Source organism: Fukomys damarensis, unplaced genomic scaffold (assembly GCF_012274545.1).
Source record: "Fukomys damarensis isolate Sample0158 unplaced genomic scaffold, DMR_v1.0_HiC HiC_scaffold_19, whole genome shotgun sequence".
NCBI lineage: Eukaryota > Metazoa > Chordata > Mammalia > Rodentia > Bathyergidae > Fukomys > Fukomys damarensis.
In genome coordinates, this window is record NW_022900931.1 from 3,141,460 (window position 1) to 3,162,174 (window position 20,715).

The window sequence follows — 20,715 nt, forward strand, 5'->3', positions numbered from 1 at the left end:
CAAAACAACAACAACAAACATTTAACTTTATAACAAACTCTTGACATGCATAATGGGATAAGATGACACGACACCATCCAACAGGACGCACTGAAGACAGGCCACAAGCTGCCCAGCCTGTCTCCCCGTGAGGCAACAGAACACCAATGCAAATGGCAGACATTCAGCAAGGAACCAACCCGTCCTCTCCCAGCATCAACATCAGGAAACATGGAAAGCTGGGCTGTGCTCCAGGAGTGGAGATGACAGGGCTGAGGACCAGACACCGTTCACGACCCAGAACTTCTTCTGCCATAAGGGACATGGCTGGGTCCATGGTGAGGCCAGAGAAAGGTTTCACTCTAGGTCGCATCAGGGGTGATTTCCTGATCTCTGAAGACACTTTGATAACAAAAGAGCCGTCGTGCTCTTGGGACACACACCCAAGGCTTCATGTCTACACCTGACCACCAGGCAGCTCAAACACACAGACAGGCAGGTGACGGAGGGCCGGACAGATGGATGTGCAGACGGATGGATGGGAAGACAGAGAGAGGCAGACAGATGGGACAAACGTTGAAGTTTTAAGGAATAACTAGATGAAAAATAGGAGTTCTTTGTAAACCTGAAATTGTGTCCAAATACAAAAGTTAAAAGAAAAAAAGGCAATCTCTAAAAATCAAAAGTGAAGAGAAACAAACAAAGCCAGCCATACACTGACTCAGTCACACAGCCAGGAGGAAGGACAGGTTCGTGCTGGTGACTTTGAGAGCAGGGATTCCTATCTCTCAAGGGACAACGGAACTAGAAACAGACGCAGGCTGTGCTTCTGATCCCCAGCTTGCAGCGGTCGTGGTATCTTACCCTGAGATGCGTGTGTGTGTGTGTGTGTGTGTGTGTGTGTGTGTGTTCATGGGATACAACCAATGAGTAATGCTGGTGTCACTCTTTGCAAACCAGGATTTCAGCATGAGAGAAAGGAAGGTGAGAGTCTAATGAGACTGAATAGAAGCCAGGGCTGGGATACAAGCTCCTGCCCATGTTCTGTCCACACCCACTCAGCAGACCAGGCGCCACGGTGGTCGGAGAGCGCAGTAAGGGCCTCTGAGCCTTGCCCCTCTCTAATAGGAGCCAGCGCTGTTTTTTTTGCCCATGGATCATCCAGGGCTGGGCAGGGAGTGTGTGCAATGGGCCTGAATATCTTGTCACACCAGAACAGGACTCAGGAACACTGCTGGGGACTTCCACGGCCCAAAGGCCAAGCTTCAGAAGCACAGTAGACAAAAACCCCATGTGGAAGACACATCCAAGTGCTCAAACCCATCATCTCCACACCCCACAAGAAGCCACGCCCTGCTGGCTCCCCTGGAGGAATGAACTTGTTTGCCTCAAACCAAGGAGAACAGGGAAAAGCTCAAGTGCGCCTCCTCCTTTCCTGTAAGTCTGAGACCTCAGGCTCACCAAGCAGTTGGCAAAGGGAGGCCTGCTCTTGGCTGCTCAATGGCCCAAGTAGAGATTGCCATCCCACAACCCCCAGTGTGAGGACGACCTGGTGACAACTGTCCAGCTCGGGACCCCAGAGAGGATCCACCTGTGTTCCCAAATCCCTGCCTCACCAGGGAACAGAAGGATGGGCAATTCAGAGAGTCAGACTCCCAGCTTGTATCTATAAAACACACTGCGTTACCTACTGAAATATTCGCAGATGAAACAATAGGTTGCAGGCTGGGGTTTGTCTGAAATGCCCAGCGAGGAAGGGGAAGAGGAAGCTAGGCTGGCCCAAGCCGGTTCCTGTCAGAGCTGATGCTGTGTGTCAAAAAGAGAGCTCGGGATGTTATGTGCTGCATTTCTGTGTGCATTCAAAATTTTCCATAATTAAAAAATATGAGCTGGGTCACCTATAATCCCAGTACTCAGGAGGCTAAGGCAAGAGGGTCACCAAGTTCAAGTCCAGCCTGGGCAACTTAGCGGTACCTTGTCTCAAAATAAAATAAAAGGCTGGGGCTGTAGCTCCATGATAGAGTGCCCCTGGGTTTGAGCCCCAGGACCACAAAAAGCGAAAGCAAAACACTGCCTGTGACTGCCACCCCACAGCATGGGGCTGAACTCAACAACCCACTTCAAGAGCCCCCGGGGAATGGGACGAGACACCCCGTGCATTACCGAGGACAGAGTGGAGCGGTGAGTGCATCCCTGGACACCAGCAGCCACACCCGGGCAGGTGGCCTCCTCTGTCCTTCTCCTCAGGGATCCTGCCACCCGAAGAGGCACGTGGCTGTCTTGCTTCTGACCCACCCCAAAGGGCTCAGCACCGCCCTCTGGTCTGTCACCAGGTGAACCCGAGTCATGAACCCATGAGCCATGCGCCCACCCTGGTCCTGTAGCAGCTGTCAGCGGGCCGACGCTGGAGCCAGCCCAGCCCCCAGCCTGCAGGTGTGGCTTGCAGAAGCCCCAGCGCCGGGGCCTGGCTAAGCCTTCCCAGCCCCACAGCAGGAGAGCATGGCCAGGCTCCCACACGACGCTGGATGGAAAACTGGCACCCACACTAAGCCGAAAGTCTGTATCCTGCTGGACCTGTGCAGGCCTGGGCTGGAAGGCAGAGGGAAGCAGAGGCGCAGAGACCCAGCCCTCAAGGCACGTGATGACCAAGAACGGAGACCAGGCAAAGCCAAAGGCTGTTTGGTCAGAGCATCAAGGGGACCCTACATACGCAGGACACCAAGAGGGCGGTGACTGACAGGTGACCGCCCCTGGCTGAGGGCTTCCAGTCCCAAAGGCCCCTTCCCTAGGCCGGCCCTGCTCCCTGCTCTGCACACAGGGCCAAGTTGTCTCCCGAACCTTCTTCCTCTCAGCCTCGCTGCACCAGGGTGTCTCGCAGCGGGTCCCACATGGGTCCTGACTGGGCTCCCTGGCTTCGCCCCTAACTAGTCAGAGGACTTCACCCAACCACAGGTGACTCCATTCCTCCATGCCTCAGTTTCCTCTCCTGCGGGCTCCCATCTCCTAGAAGTGCTTTCTGGTACTCACGCAGGAAGTGCTTCTCCAGTAAAGCGATTTCCAGGTGACCCTTGATCTCGTTCAGGCGATCGGACTCCGTGCGGTTGAAGTCTGGCGTACCTGTGGCCATGATGAGGGTCCCTGGACCTGCCTGGGAGGAAAACACTGAGATTCAGAGGTGGCCGTATGGTCTCCCCCAGGCAGATCTACAGGGTCCAAGGCCTGGGACAGCAGGTCAGCACGACAGGCCCTACCAGCCCAGGATCTCACAGCACATAGACACCCTCGGAGCAACGTGAGGTCGACATCAAGAAACAGAGAAATTGTAACCCTTAAACCAGGTGCTAAGCTCCTAGACGGTGGCACCACCGATCTTGGGCTGCGAAGGAAGAAAGTGGGCAGCGGCACTGGCCAGTATGCACGGGGTGCTGCGGCCCGGCCAAAGCGTGCCGGCCACCCTGACAACGGGACCTGGGGCTGAGGGTGCAGCCACAGCACACAGAGCACACGGGAAAGAAGACAGCTCCCAGGCAGCCAAGGCCTGAGGGGAATCAGGGACAGTCACCTCACGTCCCCTCCACAGAGACTCATTAAACCACTGTCCTGTCCCCAGCACAGGGAGCCGGCTCCAGTTACAGGCTACATGCTCAGGAGGTGGGCACAGCAGCCACTCTGCACCCTGCTGACCACAGGGAAAGGAGAGAGGCCTGCAGGGCCACACCAGGCGCTCACATGGTCGCCCTGCACAGGGGCTGCCCAGTGAGAAAACGCACAGGAGTCCCTGAGGGGACAGGGACTGATCTCCACACCTGGGCCCCAGACCTCCTCCTCCAGGGCTAGGGGTAGTGAAACAGTATCCATGCTCAGACTGCCTGCCCAGGAGCAGCACAGTGGATGCTCTCTAACACTGTCACCTGCTTGGAGGCCACGGCCTAGAGAAGGGTCTGATGGAAACCAGTGGCTCCAGGCAGGCCCTGGGCACCTGACCTTCACTGTCAGCTACTCTGGCTCTGGGACACATGTTCCTGGGGGCAGGGGCCAGGCCATGTTATCTGCTGCCTTCTTGGAGCCTGGCACGACAGCAGGGAGAACTGTGGGGTAGGCTGAAAGCAGGATAAGTCCCTCTGCCCTAAGTGCCACTTGGAGTCATTCTCTGCACCGATGCTGACTGGGGAGGACCATCTGTGGGCACTGCTCAAGGAGGCCAGGAGAGCCTGGGTGCTCGGAGCCCAATGTGCCTCAGTACCTCGGATCACCTGTCCACGGTCCCAAGGACCAAAGCTCAACAGGGCCGGGAGGGGGACAGGCAACCCCACACACCACAGCCAACGCAGGGGTGGACCTGCACGTCTATGTTCCAGGCTAACCTGGAGGAAGCTCTGGATGTAGGGGCGGGGCCAGGCAGGTGTCACTTGTCACTTGTCTAAACATCCGCCCACAGGTGTCCCAGCACAGCCAGCCCCTGATGAGCTCAAAGGGCCTGGTGAAGGCCACCAAGCCCCAAGTGGGCAGCAGGGCTGCAGGCAGCATCCACTGCCCCACACACGCAGGATGGGCAGGGCTGCAGAACCTGCGGGTTCCTGACAGAGTAAAGATGAGCAACTGAGTGACCTAATGAGATCCTGTCAAAAAGTTTAAAAATATTTTTTAAAAGGCTGGGTACGTAGGCCTTGGGTTCAATCCCTAGGACTGGAAAAAAAAAAAGAAACAAAACAAGACAGACAAGAAAGCAAAGTCAGGTGCTCAGACACCTGGCAGCTGCCCCACAATTATCCAGCAGGTGTGGGGACGGGCAGCAGATGCCAGGCTGGCTGGGAGGTGGTGACGCTTTGCACACAGGGCACATGCACTCGCAGGCACTCCCTCTAGTGGAAGCGTGCTAGGCGTTTGGGATATCTGCTATGAAAAAACATTTTAACCTCCTAACAATCTTCAGGCCATGGGTGACCCACTCACCCCCATGCACCCAGACAGCTCCAGGCCTCCTGGCAGGTGAACCTGGCTAGAGCCCCGCCCCTGCTGTCATCCACTCTGTCCCTTCCCTGGGCCTTCTGGAGACTTCACCCCTTCCCCTGGCAGGTGAGCCACACGGAGCCACCCTGTCCCAGCTCAGCAAGGCTATCTGGAGGAGGTCATCAATGATGAATGGAAACGCGATCTGGCAGTCCAGACAGCTCACAGCCTCCCTCCCCACCCAGGAGCCTCCGCACGGTCCTGGCACCCTCCAGTCCAACCGGCCTGCCATGAGCCCTGCCTGCCAGGAAACATGTCCTCCATACCTCGCACCTGCTCTTTCTGGTTTCGGCATCTGCAGGTGCAGAGCCTGAGGGCCACACCTGGGCTCACAGGGGTGATCCCTCCCCGCCATCTGCAGAGAGACCTTGCAGGTGACCTAGGTGGGCAGCCCGAGGATGGCCCGGGAGACGTCCAGGCGTTAGGTAACTGTCAGGCATCACCTGACACAGATGACACAGCACAGAATCACGAATTGCCGGCACAGCACCTGCTAAAAATAGCATGTCCCATGCACAGGGCCTGCCAGCCCCACCCTGCCCGCGACGGGACCCCGGGAGCTCCATAGGTGGTGCTGGAGAACAAAGGTCTCCCCCTCTAGTGACACGGCAGGCCCAGGGGCCTGGGAGCCAGTGTCGTCTGGCATCATCAGGGCTCCTGCCTACAGCAGGGATGACACCTCCAGTGAAAGGGAGTAGAAAGCTAGAGCCCCTGTGGGCTGCCAGGGCCTTCACTTATGACATTCCCACGTGGCCACACCTGTCCCCCCAGTCTAAGTCCCTACCTTTACCACACTCGGGGCTCCCGGGGAGCACAGGAGAGTAACCCACCCTTGAAAGAACTCTGTTTCCATGAAAATGTCTCTGTGCTCAAATCACAATGGTGCCCACCATGATCAGGAAACAGAAGGAGTGGACTGGGGGCTAGGACAAGGCGGGAGAGGAGCAGCAGCCTTGTGTTCTGGAACCCATGCCTTGGTCCCGCTGGGATCTGCCACTGTCTAGGAGCACAACCACAGCTGTAAAAGCCACCCAGAGCCTCAGTTTCCCCATCTGTCCAATGGGGACGATGGCCCCAGAAAGGCCGTGGGGTGGCACAGACACCCTGGCACTCTGCATGTCCCTGTAGAAGCAGGGCGGGAAGGCCAAAAGCCTCAAACAGGGCAAGTTTTGGGCCTCTGGCTCCCGAGGAGCCTGAAGCTAATGGGCTTTCATGGTAGCAGAGGAAACCAGGTTGGACAGTGCCACCCCTCAGCCCGGGCAAGACAAGTTCCAAGGGACCAAGGGGCAGGAAGGGAGCTTGCAGGCCTACCACACTGCTATTTACCTGGCCACCAGCACACCACACAGGGCGAGGGGTGACCGTGCGGCAGGCAAGAGAGCCCTGCTGCAGGGACAAGCCCTGCCACCTGGACAGCACCTGCAGGGCAACACAGAGCAGGAGCTATAGGACCAGCCATGGCCTCTGAAGACTGGACAGTGTCAGACCCACCGGCAAGCCAGGCACGGGAAGCTGAGCAGCCCCACCCATACCGAGGCGGCACAGGGCGGGCAACCAGGCTATTAAGGGGTAGCACCAGTAAATTATTAATTTCTGCCCAGAGCAGGGCACAGTTACGGCCCTATTAGGAAACATTAATAATGCAAGATCGGGGAAAGGAGTGACGGCAGCCACATCTGGGATGAAACTCTGGCTCGGGATGGGAGAAAACCCATAGGCCACCAACAATGACGGGCACAGGGGTGGCGCCCACAGCTGCACTGGGCAGCTGTGAGCAGGGAGGAGGGGCGCCCCAGTCAGCCTGGGAAGAGGCAGGCCACAGAGTGCTCCTCCTGCCTGCTCTGCTCATCCAAACCCCAGGGAGCAGCCCCTCCAGAAAGCAGGACCCTCCGGCCATGCCCACCCCAGCACAGGCAAGCTGAAGTGATCCAGGGATGCCCGATGTCCAGCCAGCGTCGGGGTCGTGACACAGCGAGACACACAGAAGCTCAGACATGCCGGGTCCTGCCCCGCACCTTCCCCACCTGTACACTTCTATGGTCAGGCCAGGGTCAGCAACATTTTCGCCCGAGAAGTCTGCCAACCAGAGAGGAAGGCAGAGACGTGCAGCCGCTGGGCACAGAAAGGTCAGCCAGAGACAAGAGCAGTCTGGAGGGGCGGTGGACCAGTGACGGCAAAGCACGGCAAGGAGGACACCAGGCCCCATTCCCATGTCCGGCCAGCCCCGCGGGACAGCAGTCTGCCCACATCCCCAGACTGGGCCCCTTGAGGGCCCGAATGAGTCCCAACATGCACCAGGGATGGCAGGGACACTTGGGCTCGGTGTACTCACAGGGTCCCTGAGCTCCTCGCCGTCACGGGGCGAGGTCCGAGGTATCTTCAGGGGCAGCTCGTCAGCACACTCAGTGTCCGAGGCATTGGGTGACTCCGCGAGGTCCAGGCAGTCCTCTCTCTTGGGACCTCTGAACCTGATCCTGTCCAGCCTCCTGAGCATGTTCAGCACCGAGCTCCTGGGCCTCACCTGCACATGACGGGCGGGCTCCCTACAAGAGAGGGGGCTCAGTCACTCACCACGCAACACCTGCCCCTGCAGTGCCTTTCCCCAGGCTCCCGCTGGCAGGGCGTGGCCGCAGACCTCACCCGTGACCCTCAGGCCGGGCCCACCCCACCAAGCCGCTGGCCACAGGCTCCTGCTCCACCTCAGCTAGCCCAGGCCCCCAGAGCCCAGCAGAGCAGGACACCTAGGCCTGCACTGGGCCATCCTGGCTCACTATGGCGACTCAGACCCAAGGTTAAGGAAAGAGAGGGCTGACTGCTCCCCAAAAGTGCTACTGTCACCAACCCAGCAGACGTACATCTCTGGGCGATGCTTTGTCCTCAGGCTCAGCCCAGGCCCCACCCTTTCTGCAAAGCCCCCTCAGGGCCAGAGACAGGGGCCCAGTAGGGCTGCAGCCCCACACCCTTCAGCTGCAGGGGGGGGCCAAGGTCCACCTGCCTCCTCCTCCAACCCAGCAGCAGGACAGGTACTTGTGCTAATGCACACCTGTGTGCACCAAGAGATTAACATGCCCCAGTTGCACCAGGACAGCCAGGACAGCACCCAGACTCCCAGGGGGTTGGGAGTGGCAGCACCTCCTAATGTCCAGCACTTCGCGCACAGCTGGATGGGCAGAGGGCGAGGGATGCCGGCTTCAGCTCTAGTCCCCCAGACAGCTCCAAGTCAGTGCTGCAGCCCAGGGCCCAGTCCCCTCCCACACACCTGGCTCCCAGTGGCTGCTAGGCCTCTGGTCCCGGGAAGCACTGGGCTGACACCCCAGGGTCCCAGCCAGGCTTTCCAGCTGTGAGGCAGGAGTGAGCCTGACGAGGCAAAGGCATTCTGGGAATCGGAGAGGATCCACATCAGGGCCTGACCTTGGCCTGGACCCAGGGAGCCACAGGACTGTTTCCCTGGGAGGAAGAAAAGGCATGGAGTGGAACAGCTTCCTGCTGGGGGCAGCAGCACAGAGCCCAGCCTGATGGCAGCGGGAGGTGCCCACTGACCCAACCCACCTGCCTGCCCAGGATGGTGCCGCAGCTCAGGATGAGACTAGCGCATGGTGGGGACCCCAGGCCTCGGCCGGCAGACGTAAAAGCCAGCTCTGAGCCGAGGGGCAGCTGAGGCTGGGGCTTGGGGAGAGGGCCCGGGGGTGCTCCTGGCACAGGTCCTCGTCCAGATCCCTGAGTCATGGAACCTACATGGGTGGTTCCTGTGGATGGATGGCAGCACTGCAGGGGGCGAGGGTGGAGGACAGGCCACCACGCGGGGAATGTCACATACAGGAACTGTGAACTTCGGAGTGGCTGGCGGAACAGTAAACTGAAAACCTGATTAACCAAAAGAAAAGAGAACTTGCTGCTAGCAAACCCTAGAGAGGAGATGATGGTCTATATTCAGAGACCGAGCCAGGTGTAATCCCAGCACTCAGGAGGCTCAGGCAGTAAATTCAAGGTCAGACCGAACTACATAGTGAGACCCTGTCTCAAAATAAACAGGGCTGGGGATTTAGCTCAGCGGGTCCACTGCCTGCCTCATAAGAGCAAGGTCCCAAGTTTGATTCCCGGTACCAAAAAAATAAAATAAACAAACAAGAAGACTGAAAAATGAATTCACATAGCAAAAAAAATCTAACAGACAACTTGACAGATATAAAAACCTCCCATTTGGTAAAAAGCAAAAGTAAAGCAAGGCAGTGTAGCACATCTGACATTTCAGCATTCCAGGGAGCTGGACAGGAGGCCGGCAATTTTGAGCCCGGCCTAGGCAACATATAGACTTAGTGAAACCCTGCCTCAAAATAAAAAGGAAAAGGAAAATAAGGAAGAAAACAGTTTGAGTATGAGTAGCTAATATGACATTTGAAGATGAGTATCTTGGTTACCAGACAGCTTGAATCAACTGGGAAAAGCTACAAGCCCACCTCCTAACTCCTGCACAAGATGCTAACATTACCAACCAGCAAACAGCACTCACCAGTGCGTGAGGGCTAAGAGGGCGGATGCCCTGGTCAGGAGTTCCGCCCCCGGAATGCCAGTCTAGGGCCAAACCCAACACACGTAGCCCATCCCACCCGTGGAAACACTCCACGAGGGTGTGGGAAAAGGGCACCGCTGCTCACCATTCGTGCCACCTTGGAGCCCACGGACAGGGTCTGGGCCCGCACTGTGCACGGTGGCCTCACACAGGACACTGATTCTGGAAGGTGACATGGTATGTGCGGGGCGCTGCACTCGACACCAGCTCAGGGTAGTTTTAGCCGCTCTCTCTCCAGTGCCAGCTCTGTTTTCCTGTTGCTTTTTTGAAGACATTATTTTATTGGGGTAAAATACACATAGGACTTCCCAACCTATTCATTTTATTTTTTTAATTGGGTTTATTAGTACTTTTTAAGTATTCAACCTATTCATTTTAAAAGGTGTGGTGGGTAACACTGCGTTATCTGCCCCAGAATGCACCATCCATGTGAAGCTAAAACTGCACTCATTAAACCCTGCTGCCACAGTCCCCTCCCCAGCCAGCCAGAGACACCAGTGCTATGGCTCCAATGCAGAACGTGAGACTACAACGGTGGGAAAGGGACAGACACATAAATCCTAGCGCAGCAGAAAACCTACTTCCTGTGCATCCGAACTCCGCCCTGTCCCCCTTCCTCCTACTGGAGCAGCAGCAAAAAGAGAGACCCCACGACTGCCAGAGGCTGTGCACACACTCCCGAGCGGACAGGGACACACACCCCTGAGCAGAGCAGTGCACGGTGGTACGTGCGCTCCTCCTGGCTCACAGGTGGCTCTGGATTGAGCTCTCGTCCCTGCTATTCTGAATTCCTGAAGCAGGCCCACTACAGAGGCCGCCACACGGGGAGAGGGACAAAGGCGCCCAGTGTCGCCCATGGTATACTGGACACAGGCTGGCCACTGATGGGGCTCAGCCCCACCACGGTTCTGCAGCCAGCTCACCCTGCCCCAGGCAGGTGCCCACCCCAACATGCAGCCCAGGAGCAGGTGTCCTTCAGGTCCATCCCTGCCCTCCAGCCCAAACCCCTGGGTTCCTTAAAAACATGAATCTGCAGGCTGCAGGCTGGAAGGGCAGAACTCCATGCCACGGACCAGGCCAGGGGCGCTGGCTTGGCTGTGCTAACACTGCATGTGTCCCGGGGAGGGCGCCTCTACGTCCACACCAGCACCCCCAGCCTGGGCTGAGCAGAGTCTCACCCATGCCGGGACAACCTTGTCTCACAAACTCTCCCTGACCCTGTTTCCAGGTAAGGTGCTACTGCAGGTTCCGGGGGCACACATTTGAGGGAGACACTGTGCCACACAGCATACCCCAACTTACAGAGAAACCGAGGCTGAGGCCAAGACGGTCTGTGCCTTGGCCTGCGTCCCAGGGCTGGGTCTCAGATCGGGGTGTAGACCCAGAGCAAGAGCTGTTCTCACCACTTGTCTTGCTGGAGGCTCTCAGCACCTGCTGTCCTTGGTACGGTGTCCCCTGCAGCCCCACGCCCATCTGCCCAGCCCGTCCTCACCGTCCCAGCCTATACCCCAGCTGCTCTCCTCAGGACACCACCATTCATGACTCAGCCCCTGCCCACTGTCCGACTGCACAGGACACGGAGCCCAAACTCCCAGAGCTGCTCCTGAGCAGGGACCAGCCCCTGCCCTCATGGCTCCCGGGAGCTGCTGTTTCCCCAGCAGCCCCTGCTGTCCCTCATCAGGGGTCCGACCAGACCACCAACCTCTGGAGAGCACAGCCCACCTGCCCCAGCCTGCACCCCGGACCTCCACTGGAAGTGGCCGCTTGAACAGCTCAGCTGCAGTTGTTTTGGGGCAAACGGTAACCACACATCTCCCAGAGCCAGCGCTACACGCAAGGCCTGGGGAGGGCGGCGCCTGCAGAGCAGGACTGTGGGGGCTCCCGGCACCCCAGACTCCCCAGGCCCTCTGTACAAGCAGGCTGGAGTCCAGCTGGCCGCCTGGGTGCAAGCATGCTGCTTGTGAAAGCGTTGAGTGGCTTCCGGACGCACAAAGGACGCAGTGTCTGTACCCAGGCTTGGGAACCACAAAAGGCCTCATTCCCCTTCCCAGCTCAACACTGGCAGGAGCCAGCAGGCGCTAGCCTCCTCCACACCATCACTGGCCCTGGCTTCTTTCTACAGCCCTGCAGCCTGCCCAGTTTTGCCCCTCACTCCCTCCTTTTCCGGTGGTTCCCCCAACCGACCCCAGATAAACGGTGCCCGCTTTCCCACAGGACACCAACTCTTACTCCGCAACAACATCCGGGGCACCAGGATGCTGGGCAACACCCAGTCCCCGTGTCCCTGGCCAAGGCTTGGTGCTCTCGGGAAGACGGCTCTAAACTCAAAGTCAGCAAGGCCTGGGTCACAGCGAGATCCCCAGATGACAGACAAGGTGGAAAGGGTGGCTGGCGAGGGCGTGAGGATGGAGCAGATTCCTGAGAGGGAAAAGCAAGGCCAGCAGTCCCAGCCCTATCACTCCCTAACAGCCTGAAGCAGGGGCCCAAGGACCCAAATGCCCACACAGCACTAGGCTCCACCCTGTGCCCTGAGCTGTCCCCGTCTCCCCAACACCAGGCTCAGGGAGGCACGCAGATCCGCACGACTTCAAGGCTGTCCAGGAGACACCTCCTTTGCCCCAATTCCCCCATGGTTCTGCAGGCTGGGCCGCCGAGGGACCTCCATAACCCGGATATCAGCACAGAATGTCACACCAGCCTCAACTCTGCACCCACCGGCTCTACACTGCATGTGAGCATCGTCTCGGCTGCTGCCGTGAGTCTGGATGGTCTAGAAACAGGGAGGGGCACCCTGAGCCCGGCTGTGACCCTTGCCCTGGCCAGCAGCTGTCACCACCTAGAACACCCAACACCCAAACATAAGCGACCCCGTGCCCGGCGAGCACCACAGTAAAACATGGGGAACAACTCCAGAAGATGAGACTCTGGGTTTGTCCCTCTGTTTTCAGTCTTGCTTATTAACTCTTAGGTTTATACACTTTCACTTGTATCAGTGAGCTCACGGAACTCCCAGCGGCCCAGCAATCGGTGCTCAGGAATGGCACGAGTAGGATCCTCCACTCCCGGGTGGCCTGGTGCAGGGCCCAAAAGGGATCAGCGTCCTCACGCTTGCAGGCCTGAGGCTGCAGGCGTGTGTGCCATCCCTGGGCTGGAGGGGGAGGTAGCGAGGCCACTGCTGAGAGGGTTGACGGAGAGCGACATGCGAGGTGCCAGAGGCCCACACCGGACCAGCCGTGGTGATGGTGGCAAAGAGGTAGACCCATCCTCAAGAACAGTGGCCAGCAAATAGGGCTCGTCCTGCGGTGACACTGCTGTGCCACAGCTCCCAACACGCTGTCACCCCGAGCTTCCCAGTGGGGACCCAGCCCGGGGTCCTGGGATGGACAGGATAGGGAGGCCGCAGGGGAGGGGCCACCGGACAGCAAGGACCCCCTGCCCAAAGTGCAAAGGCTCAGCCTGGGGCCTGGAGGCAGCAGACGCAGCAGGGTGTTCAGCATCGTCCACCCGCAGCGCCTCCTCCTCCTCTTCCTCCTCTGGACCTCCGCCCTTGGGGGCCCCAGGACACAGTTTCTACCCGGCTGCCCATCAGGCCGGGCCTCTGCCTCGGTTTCCTGCTCCATCAGTGAAGAGAAGGGGGCACCTAGTGCAGGTGTGAGCGCCGCCCACCAGGATGGTCTCCAGGTGACCGGGACAAGGTCCAGGCTCCTGTCACAAGCCCAGCAGAGTCCCAGCACCCCTGCACGGTGCCCCTACTGTCCCCAGACCTCCTCATGCCCAAAGCCTGCCTGGGCACCACCTGGCTCTGAAGGAGAATCTTTCTCCACAGGGCCAGAGGCACAGCCCATATCTGGGTCCACAGCAAAGTAACTGTCAGGAAATTACAGGCCCAATGATGATACCACCTGGTTTCAATGTTGACAGTGAGGAGCTACTGATAAACCAACTGAAAGACAGGGAAACTGAGGCTAGGGCAGGCAAAGTGAGAGCCAAGTAGCACAACAGGGACACAATCCGACTCTGTAGCATTTCAAGGCTATGCCCAGGATGTCCTCCCCCGCACATGACTTTGTTAATGTATCCACTGCGCTGTTCAACAGCCCACAAGCCCCTCTGCTTGTGATACTGAGAGGGGGACTTGTCAGTGTGGCCCTAAGGATATTCACTGAACAACACAAAGCTAGCAACAAAGTCTGAATCTTAGGAGCAGATAGTATAAGCAGAAAAGCTAAGCAACAGGAAGCCCACATAAGAACTCCCTCTAGCCAAAGTCTTGATTTGCAACTGTCTTGTCATTGCAGCAGGGCTGGGAAGTTGCAGCTCTCCCAGGTCTGGCCTCCCTCCAGGAGGGCCTCCATGTTCATCATGACGAGTAGGGCACAGGAGTGGCCACAAAGTCCCTAAGGGCCACACAACAGCCCCTGCACAACTCCAGCCCAGCTGCAGTGCTGGGTGGGCAGCAGGAGGAAGGGAGCAGGTGGCAGCAGGCGGGCTCTGGTCCCAGGCTGAGTGATTCTCCTGCCCCAGGCCTATAAATGCCTCCAAGGATGGGAACTCACGCAGGTCTCACATAGACAAAGCGGGCACCAGGACTGTGACACCTGGAGCAGCCCCACCCAGAGCAGCCCCGGACACAGGAGGGTGACCTTGCAGCTGGACGTGCCAGGGGCCAGGAGCTTGTCCCTCGATGCTGCACCTGCCCCACCCCACAGCAAAGCCACAGGCCAGGGGTCCTCAGAACCACATGACTGGGCCGCCTCTGTAGCGTTCAGCCACCACCTACTGCATGCCGGGTGAGCTGAGCAGACAGGCAGACTGAGCCTCAGTGGGCACTGCCTCCTGGTCACAGGGAAAGCACTGCTCTACACAGGGAGAAGAATGTGCCACAGTGCCTGGGGACAGACAGTGACAGCCCGGAGGACACCCCGAGCGACAGCGACAGGGCGGGCCAAGGGCACAAAGAGCTGCGGAGCACACTGCAGAAGGGCACTCAGACCCTTCGGCTGGAGCAACCAGAGCAGGCGCAGGCAAGGCCTCAGTGAGTCGCTGGCTACCAGCCACCTGCGACCCAGCAGAGGAGCGGGTGGTGGCCGAGGCTGGGAACAGGCGGTGGAGACGCAGCCCAGTGGGCAGCAGGGGTGGGCGTGAGAGCTGCAGGCAGGCGTGGTCTCTGGAGCCCTCCCATCCCCTGACTCACTGACGGCCGCTCAGCCCTGGGGACAGCGCCGCTTCGGCTGCCAGCCCCACCCCAGCCCGTGCCCGCACAGCAGTGCCCACCTCAGGCCTGGCAGTACTAGAACGAGGTCTCCATCACTGTCGAGTACTGTGACCCCTTTCAAAGGAGCTAAGGAAACTGAGGCTCTGAGAGGAAACACAACCCATCGCTGTTCCAAGGGGAGCAAATGCTCCTGCTGCACAGCGGGACAGGGGCCTGGGAGTGGGTGTGCGGAGCCGCAGGGCTGCAGCCTCACTCCAGCACCGCAGCTGGGCAGGGTGGGCAGGAGCAGAGGTTCTAAAACACTCAACATGGAACTACGGTGTGAGCCAGCGGTCCCGCTTCTGGATCCACCCCCAGAAGAGCTGCAAGGCCAGCTCGGACGGACACCTGCACACCATGCTCACAACCGCCGGAGGCTGGCATCAGCCCGGGTATCCGTCTACACGAGCAGGGGTCGGGCACAGAGTCAGCCACACCAAAGAACAACAGGGCACCTGAGGTCCCTAGAGGGCTCAGAGTCACAGGGACAGGAATCAGAAGCGTCTGCCTGGGGTTAGGGGAGGGGCACAGCTGCAGTGTGAGAAGGGAAGTTCTGCCAGCTGTGTGACAACGCGACTGTGCTTGGCGCCACTGAACTGTGCTCGAAGTCACGGAGAATACAGTGAGTCTTACGCAGTAAGTACCTTAGCGCAATTTATATACACACAGGGGTGGGGGGTACACAGGGAGGGCCAATTCTCTGCAAGGTGATTTATGAATTTTTTTCGTTTTTGGTACCAGGGATTGAACTTGGGTCCTTGCTCTTGTGAGGCAGATGACAGAACCATTAAGCTAAATCCCCAGCCCTATGAATTTTTTTTTGGAGTCAGAGTCTCCCTACATAGTTCAGACTGGCCTTTAACTCAAAATGACCCTCCTGCCTCAGCCTCCTGAGTGCTGGGATGACACATGTGAACCACCATGCTCAGCTTTATGTCTGAATTGAATATGATCCCCTAAATAAACAACATGAAACTTTTAGACAAAGGAAGACAGGCTAAAATTAAGGCACATAAGGAAAATTAAGTGAGTTAAGGAGCCAGGAAGAGTGTGAATAGCTACAGGGCTGTGGGGAGCCTGGCTTCGCACATCACAGGACAGGACAGGGCCGCACCCCCAGGGGCAGAGTCAGGCCAGAGGCACAGACACAGACCCAGGTGCCATCTGAAGCTGGGAGGGAAGGACTGAACTGTAACAACTGGTGTTGGCACACAGGGTAGCTGTGTGGATAAGAGTGTCAGACTCACACATCACACGTGTGCAGAAAAACCTGGAAAGCGATCAAAGGTTTTCGTGGAGATTAATAAAGGTGTTAGAGGACGGAGGTGGTGCAGAGGGGCAATCTGTGACCTTGGGACCAGTCAGGTCCTCCCGAGAGATGTGAAACAGTACCAGACAGCTGGAGTGAGCAGTTTCCCTGGGTGGGGCATGCAGCTTGTGAGCAGAGGGCCTGCCTGGCACGCACCAGGCCCTGGGCTCTATCCCCAACAGCACACACACACACACACACACAGCCCAAAAACAAACCACAAAAAACAATTTCCTGCGAGACAAAATCTTTCACAGGTAGTCAAAGATAATTCGGGGACAAGTATTTCAACACCTATCGCAAAGAATTAGTGTGTCCAATGCTGAGAGACAGCAGTAGAAAAATGGACAGACGCCACAGCCCAGTTTGCAGAAAATGAAAAATACAAGCAGATCTTAAACCGGGGAAGATGATTTAACCTGTGCTTATAGGAGTGAAACACCAGCTACACGTACATCACGAGGCCTTTTGTCCTGACAGACCACAGTCACGGTGGGCAGGGGCAGGAAAATGCCCTTCCCGCTGGGGACGGGCACGGGGGCACCCTGACTGCCCCACGAAACTGCAACTCCACCCCCAGGGTGGTTCCCTGCTCACACAAGAAAGGACCACGGCAAAGTTGGCTTCTCCAGCACGGTTTTCACGGTGGAAGAAAAGGGCTCCAGGAGGCCCACTGGATGGGGAGCGCGAACGCCTGGGCTCACCAGCCAGCACCCTGCTATCTGGGCACCGGCAGAGAAGGAAGGGGTGGCAGTGGCCATCTGTCGGTCACCAGGAGGAACGCCTGAGAACATCCACTTACAGGAGGAAAGGTTTGTTTAGGCTCACGGTGGCGGCGGTGTCATTCCACGGTCACTGGCGTCAGCGTTTCTGGGCCTATGGCAGAGAGCACAGCCGAGGAGAGCTGCTCACCCCACGGCAGCTGGGAGGCAGTGACAGAGTCCAAGGGGAAGAGGCTGGGGCTGAGGCGTCCTCCCCAAAGGCATGCCCCTCCCCACACCTGTCAACAAGCCCATCACATTATGAATCACTGATTACTCCGTGATCCATGCACCTTCCCACAGCCTCCCCTGTGGGGGAGGAAGCCCCAGGGACAGCTGAGATCCAAAGCACAACAGGAGGAAGAGGAGGAGAAAAAGAAAAAATTCACGCAGAACAACAGCCCTGGAAAGCCCAAGATGCCACCTCCTGGAGAAGGGGCCGCCTGGAGCCCACCATCTCCCAGCCCCCAGCACTCATGCCCTGACCCAGCTCTCAGCCAAGCGCTGGGTAGAGTCTGTCCCTACCTCACTCTCGTCACCTGACCTGCCCAGAGCAGCCAGCACCCAGTGGGTCGAAGGTCACTGCCCTGCAGGGCCTGGCTCCTCCTACAAAGCTCCCGAGCCTGGCACACCCTACTGGCTGGCACCTGAGAAGGAGCAGGGTAAGGCTTGGCACAGCATGACAGGTGGGCCTGCGAGTCCATGACTCCCACTCTGTGGACCTGCAGAGGTGGGGTCCTCAGGGCCAGGAACCCACACAGGGAGGTGGCCCTGGCCAGGAGACCAGCAGGGGACCGTGGGCCGGGTCAGGTGTGGGCGATTTGAGAAATGAGGGGTTCAGGGGAGCCCACACTGGCAGAGGACACAGCCCTGATTCGAGGTCAGCCATATGTAGGCAGGAGAGGGGACCACGGGGGTCCCCTGTGACCTGACTTCATCCTCACACCTGTTACACAAGAGGAAACAAGGCATGAATCCGTGCAGCAGGACAGGGCAGCCTGCTCCTGCCAGATGCCTCCGGGCTCCCTAGGAGGGCCCTGGGCACCATGAACCTCACCCTGCTGCCAGCCCTCAGCCTCAGCCTCATGCTCCCTGGACAAACGTTTGTCTGCCTTTAGGCGATCTCTGGTCAGTGTCACCATCTTTACGCACAGCAGCCCTCCACGGCCCGGCCCCACTGCTCACCCAGCGAACCCTCAGTCTCCCAGTGGCATTTCCACTCTCCACTGTGAACCAGCACCCTCCTCCTGCTTCTTCTCACTGGCCACCACGGCTGCTCCTCCAATAAGCCCTCCCAGCCCCACAGTCCTCGGCTGCAGCAGCCCTGAGGCACTGGTGAGGGAAGAGACACCTGCTGCCCTCGGTGCCACCTTCTCACACACGCAGCCCACACCTACACCCCGCTCCCCCTGGGTACGAGCACCACTGGGCCTTCACCAGCCCCCTGCAGAGACAGCACCTGCGTAACTGCAGGACAAACCAAGGCAGCCTGAGATGTGTGACAGAGGCTGCCTGGAGCACAGGCTCGGGAGACACAGCGGGAGACAGGATGGGAACACAGCCACCAGCAGGGCGAGGTACAGCCCTGACACCACAGGTGGCCACACCCCCAGGCCCGGGCCTGAGCCAGAAAATGTCCCCTTGGCTCCAGCAAGACTTGGTAGAGCACTCTCCCTGTGGCCCTCCATGTGGGCCCCTGGGAAGACCCTGGACAATAGCCCAATATACTGCCACCAGGAGAAGGGGGTGGCGGCTCTGGGTAACAACGGCAGAATCAGCTATGAGATGCTGGTCACGCTCCTTCAGAGGGCAGCATGAGTCTCACTGACCTTAAGAAATTAAGGCACTGAGCCGGGCATGGAGGCGCACACCTGTAATCCCAGCACTCAGGAGGCTGAGGCAGGAGGATCACTTCGAGTTCAAGGCCATCCTGGGCTACAGTGTGAGTTCACAGCCAGGCTGTGCCTCCAGCCACTGGTTCCTTCCTTCTGTTGGGGCCTGAACTTGGCCTCATAGCTGATAAGTGTGGCATGCACGGGCCACTCCGTCGCTGCTGCACCCACTTGGCTGCAGGACTTGGCTTTCAGCCTGCAGCTCCTGTTTCCCCTCTCAGGTATCGATCTCCACCCAGACTCAGACACACGCCCCATCCGATCTCGAGGTCCCCATCCTCCCGCTCGGCAGCTGAGGGTGGCTGTAGGGACAAGATCCACACACCTCAAGCCAGGATCGGAACCACCAACAAGCCAGTCAGCCAGCCAGCAAATCAGCGCAAATCTAACCTCACTGCCCTGCTCCGAAAGATGGAGAGGAGGCAACTGACGGGCCTCAGCAGGGCCCGGCTGGACGGCGACTAGTGCCATCCATCACTGGGTCCTTGGGCACAAAGGCCAAAGCACAAACCAACAGCCCCGCCCAAGGGGGCCCTCCCCTGCCTCCCTCCCTCCCTCCTATAGTTGTAATCCTGACTCCACTCATGGGAGCACCAAGGGAGCCACACATCTTTCTAGAAACTTCTAGCCTCACCAGAAAGAGGCAGCCACTGCCAAACGCTATGCAGAAACATGTACCTAACCAGAACATGCCCCCTCCACCACCTTTGAAGGCAAACTCTACGCAGCTAAAGGTGAAAATGTTAAAAACAAAATAAAATCTAGCCAGGAGCAGTGGTGCATGCCTATCATTCCAGTAACCCAGGAAGCTGAGGCAGGAGGATCACCAAGTTTGAGTCCAGGCTGGACAACTTAGACCCTGCCTTAGAATAAAATAAAAAGGGCTAGGTATGTAGCTCAGCATTCCCTGAGTTCAGGCTCCAGTACTATAGAAAAACAAAAAAAGCAAAACGAAACAAAAAAGAAATCTGCATTTTACAGAAACTTGCCTGGAATAGTAACTTTGAAAGAAAACTGCACTTGTTTTTGCCCTAATTAAAACCATGCTACAGGGCCAGGGATTTAGCTCAGTGGCACTGCACCTGTCTGGCAAGTGCAGGGTCCTGAGTTCAAGCCCCAGTACTGCAAAAAAACATGCCAGAAAACCACCTGAAACAAGAAAGGAGAGAGAGGCACACAGACGGAAGCGGGGGCAGGGGCTGAAGCTCACCACATCATCTCTTTCCCGCAAGCCTTCGGGCAGCTGACCAGGTCCTCTGCAGAAAAACCCAAGCCCTGGAACGCAGAGGCGAAACAGATTCTCTTCCCAGCAGCCTCACTCCAGGGTGTGCTGCTGCTGGCCAGCTGGGCACTTTCAAGGCTGTAGGGCTGCTCCACTCTGGCCTCCAGGAGCACTGGGATGTCTGGAGCCCAAAGCAAGGGCCGTGGCCTCCCAAGAGAGGGCAGGACAGGACGCAGGGATGCGGGCCTGGAGACCTGGAGACCTGGCTCAACCAGCTCAACAGGTCTGCAGGAACGCGAGCGCCAGCGGGGGTGGCGCCGTCCAGTCCCAGAAGTGCAGGCTTGCAGGCCTGCCTGTCCTGAGCCATCACAGCTCCGCTATGAGGAGCAGGGCTCAGTGACCAGAGGGGAAAGGGCCCCCAGTGACAAAAGAATGCTGCCCCAGGGCCTCTTCCAAACTCCCCTGCCCTGGCTGCCGAGACAGGAAGACGAAGGACCAGGCCGGGAGCGCACACCTAGGAGCCCTGGACACTCGCCAACACCCACAGGCGACGGAGACCAGGTGACTTCTGGCTTCACGGTCTCGCCCTGCAGGAAGGGTAGGTGACTGTCATCCTGGCCACATGCACGCCTATGGAAACTGTCTTAGTTACTTTTCTTGTTGCCGAGACAAAATACCCAACGCCCTAAGTTAAAGGGAGAAAGGTTTCTTTAGCTCA

The 20,715-nt window shown here is 58.2% G+C and overlaps 1 protein-coding gene across 3 annotated transcripts in view; it reads right to left on the minus strand.

Moving 5' to 3' along the window:
- Positions 1-17,241, minus strand: part of Gramd4 (GRAM domain containing 4) — a 52,454-nt gene extending 35,213 nt beyond the window's left edge. For 2 of the 3 annotated variants that reach the window (XM_010634304.3, XM_010634305.3), the window contains exons 1-3: positions 16,925-17,241; positions 7,322-7,532; positions 3,007-3,127 (exon numbers count right to left, since the gene is read on the minus strand). In XM_010634304.3, the coding sequence (XP_010632606.1) occupies positions 3,007-3,127; positions 7,322-7,483 (283 nt within the window). In that variant the 5' untranslated portion in view covers positions 7,484-7,532; positions 16,925-17,241. Of the gene's footprint in view, positions 1-3,006; positions 3,128-7,321; positions 7,533-8,248; positions 8,331-16,924 lie in introns of those variants that run through there. The other variant, XM_010634307.2, reaches the window with a different exon arrangement.
- Positions 17,242-20,715: the final 3,474 nt, after the last annotated feature.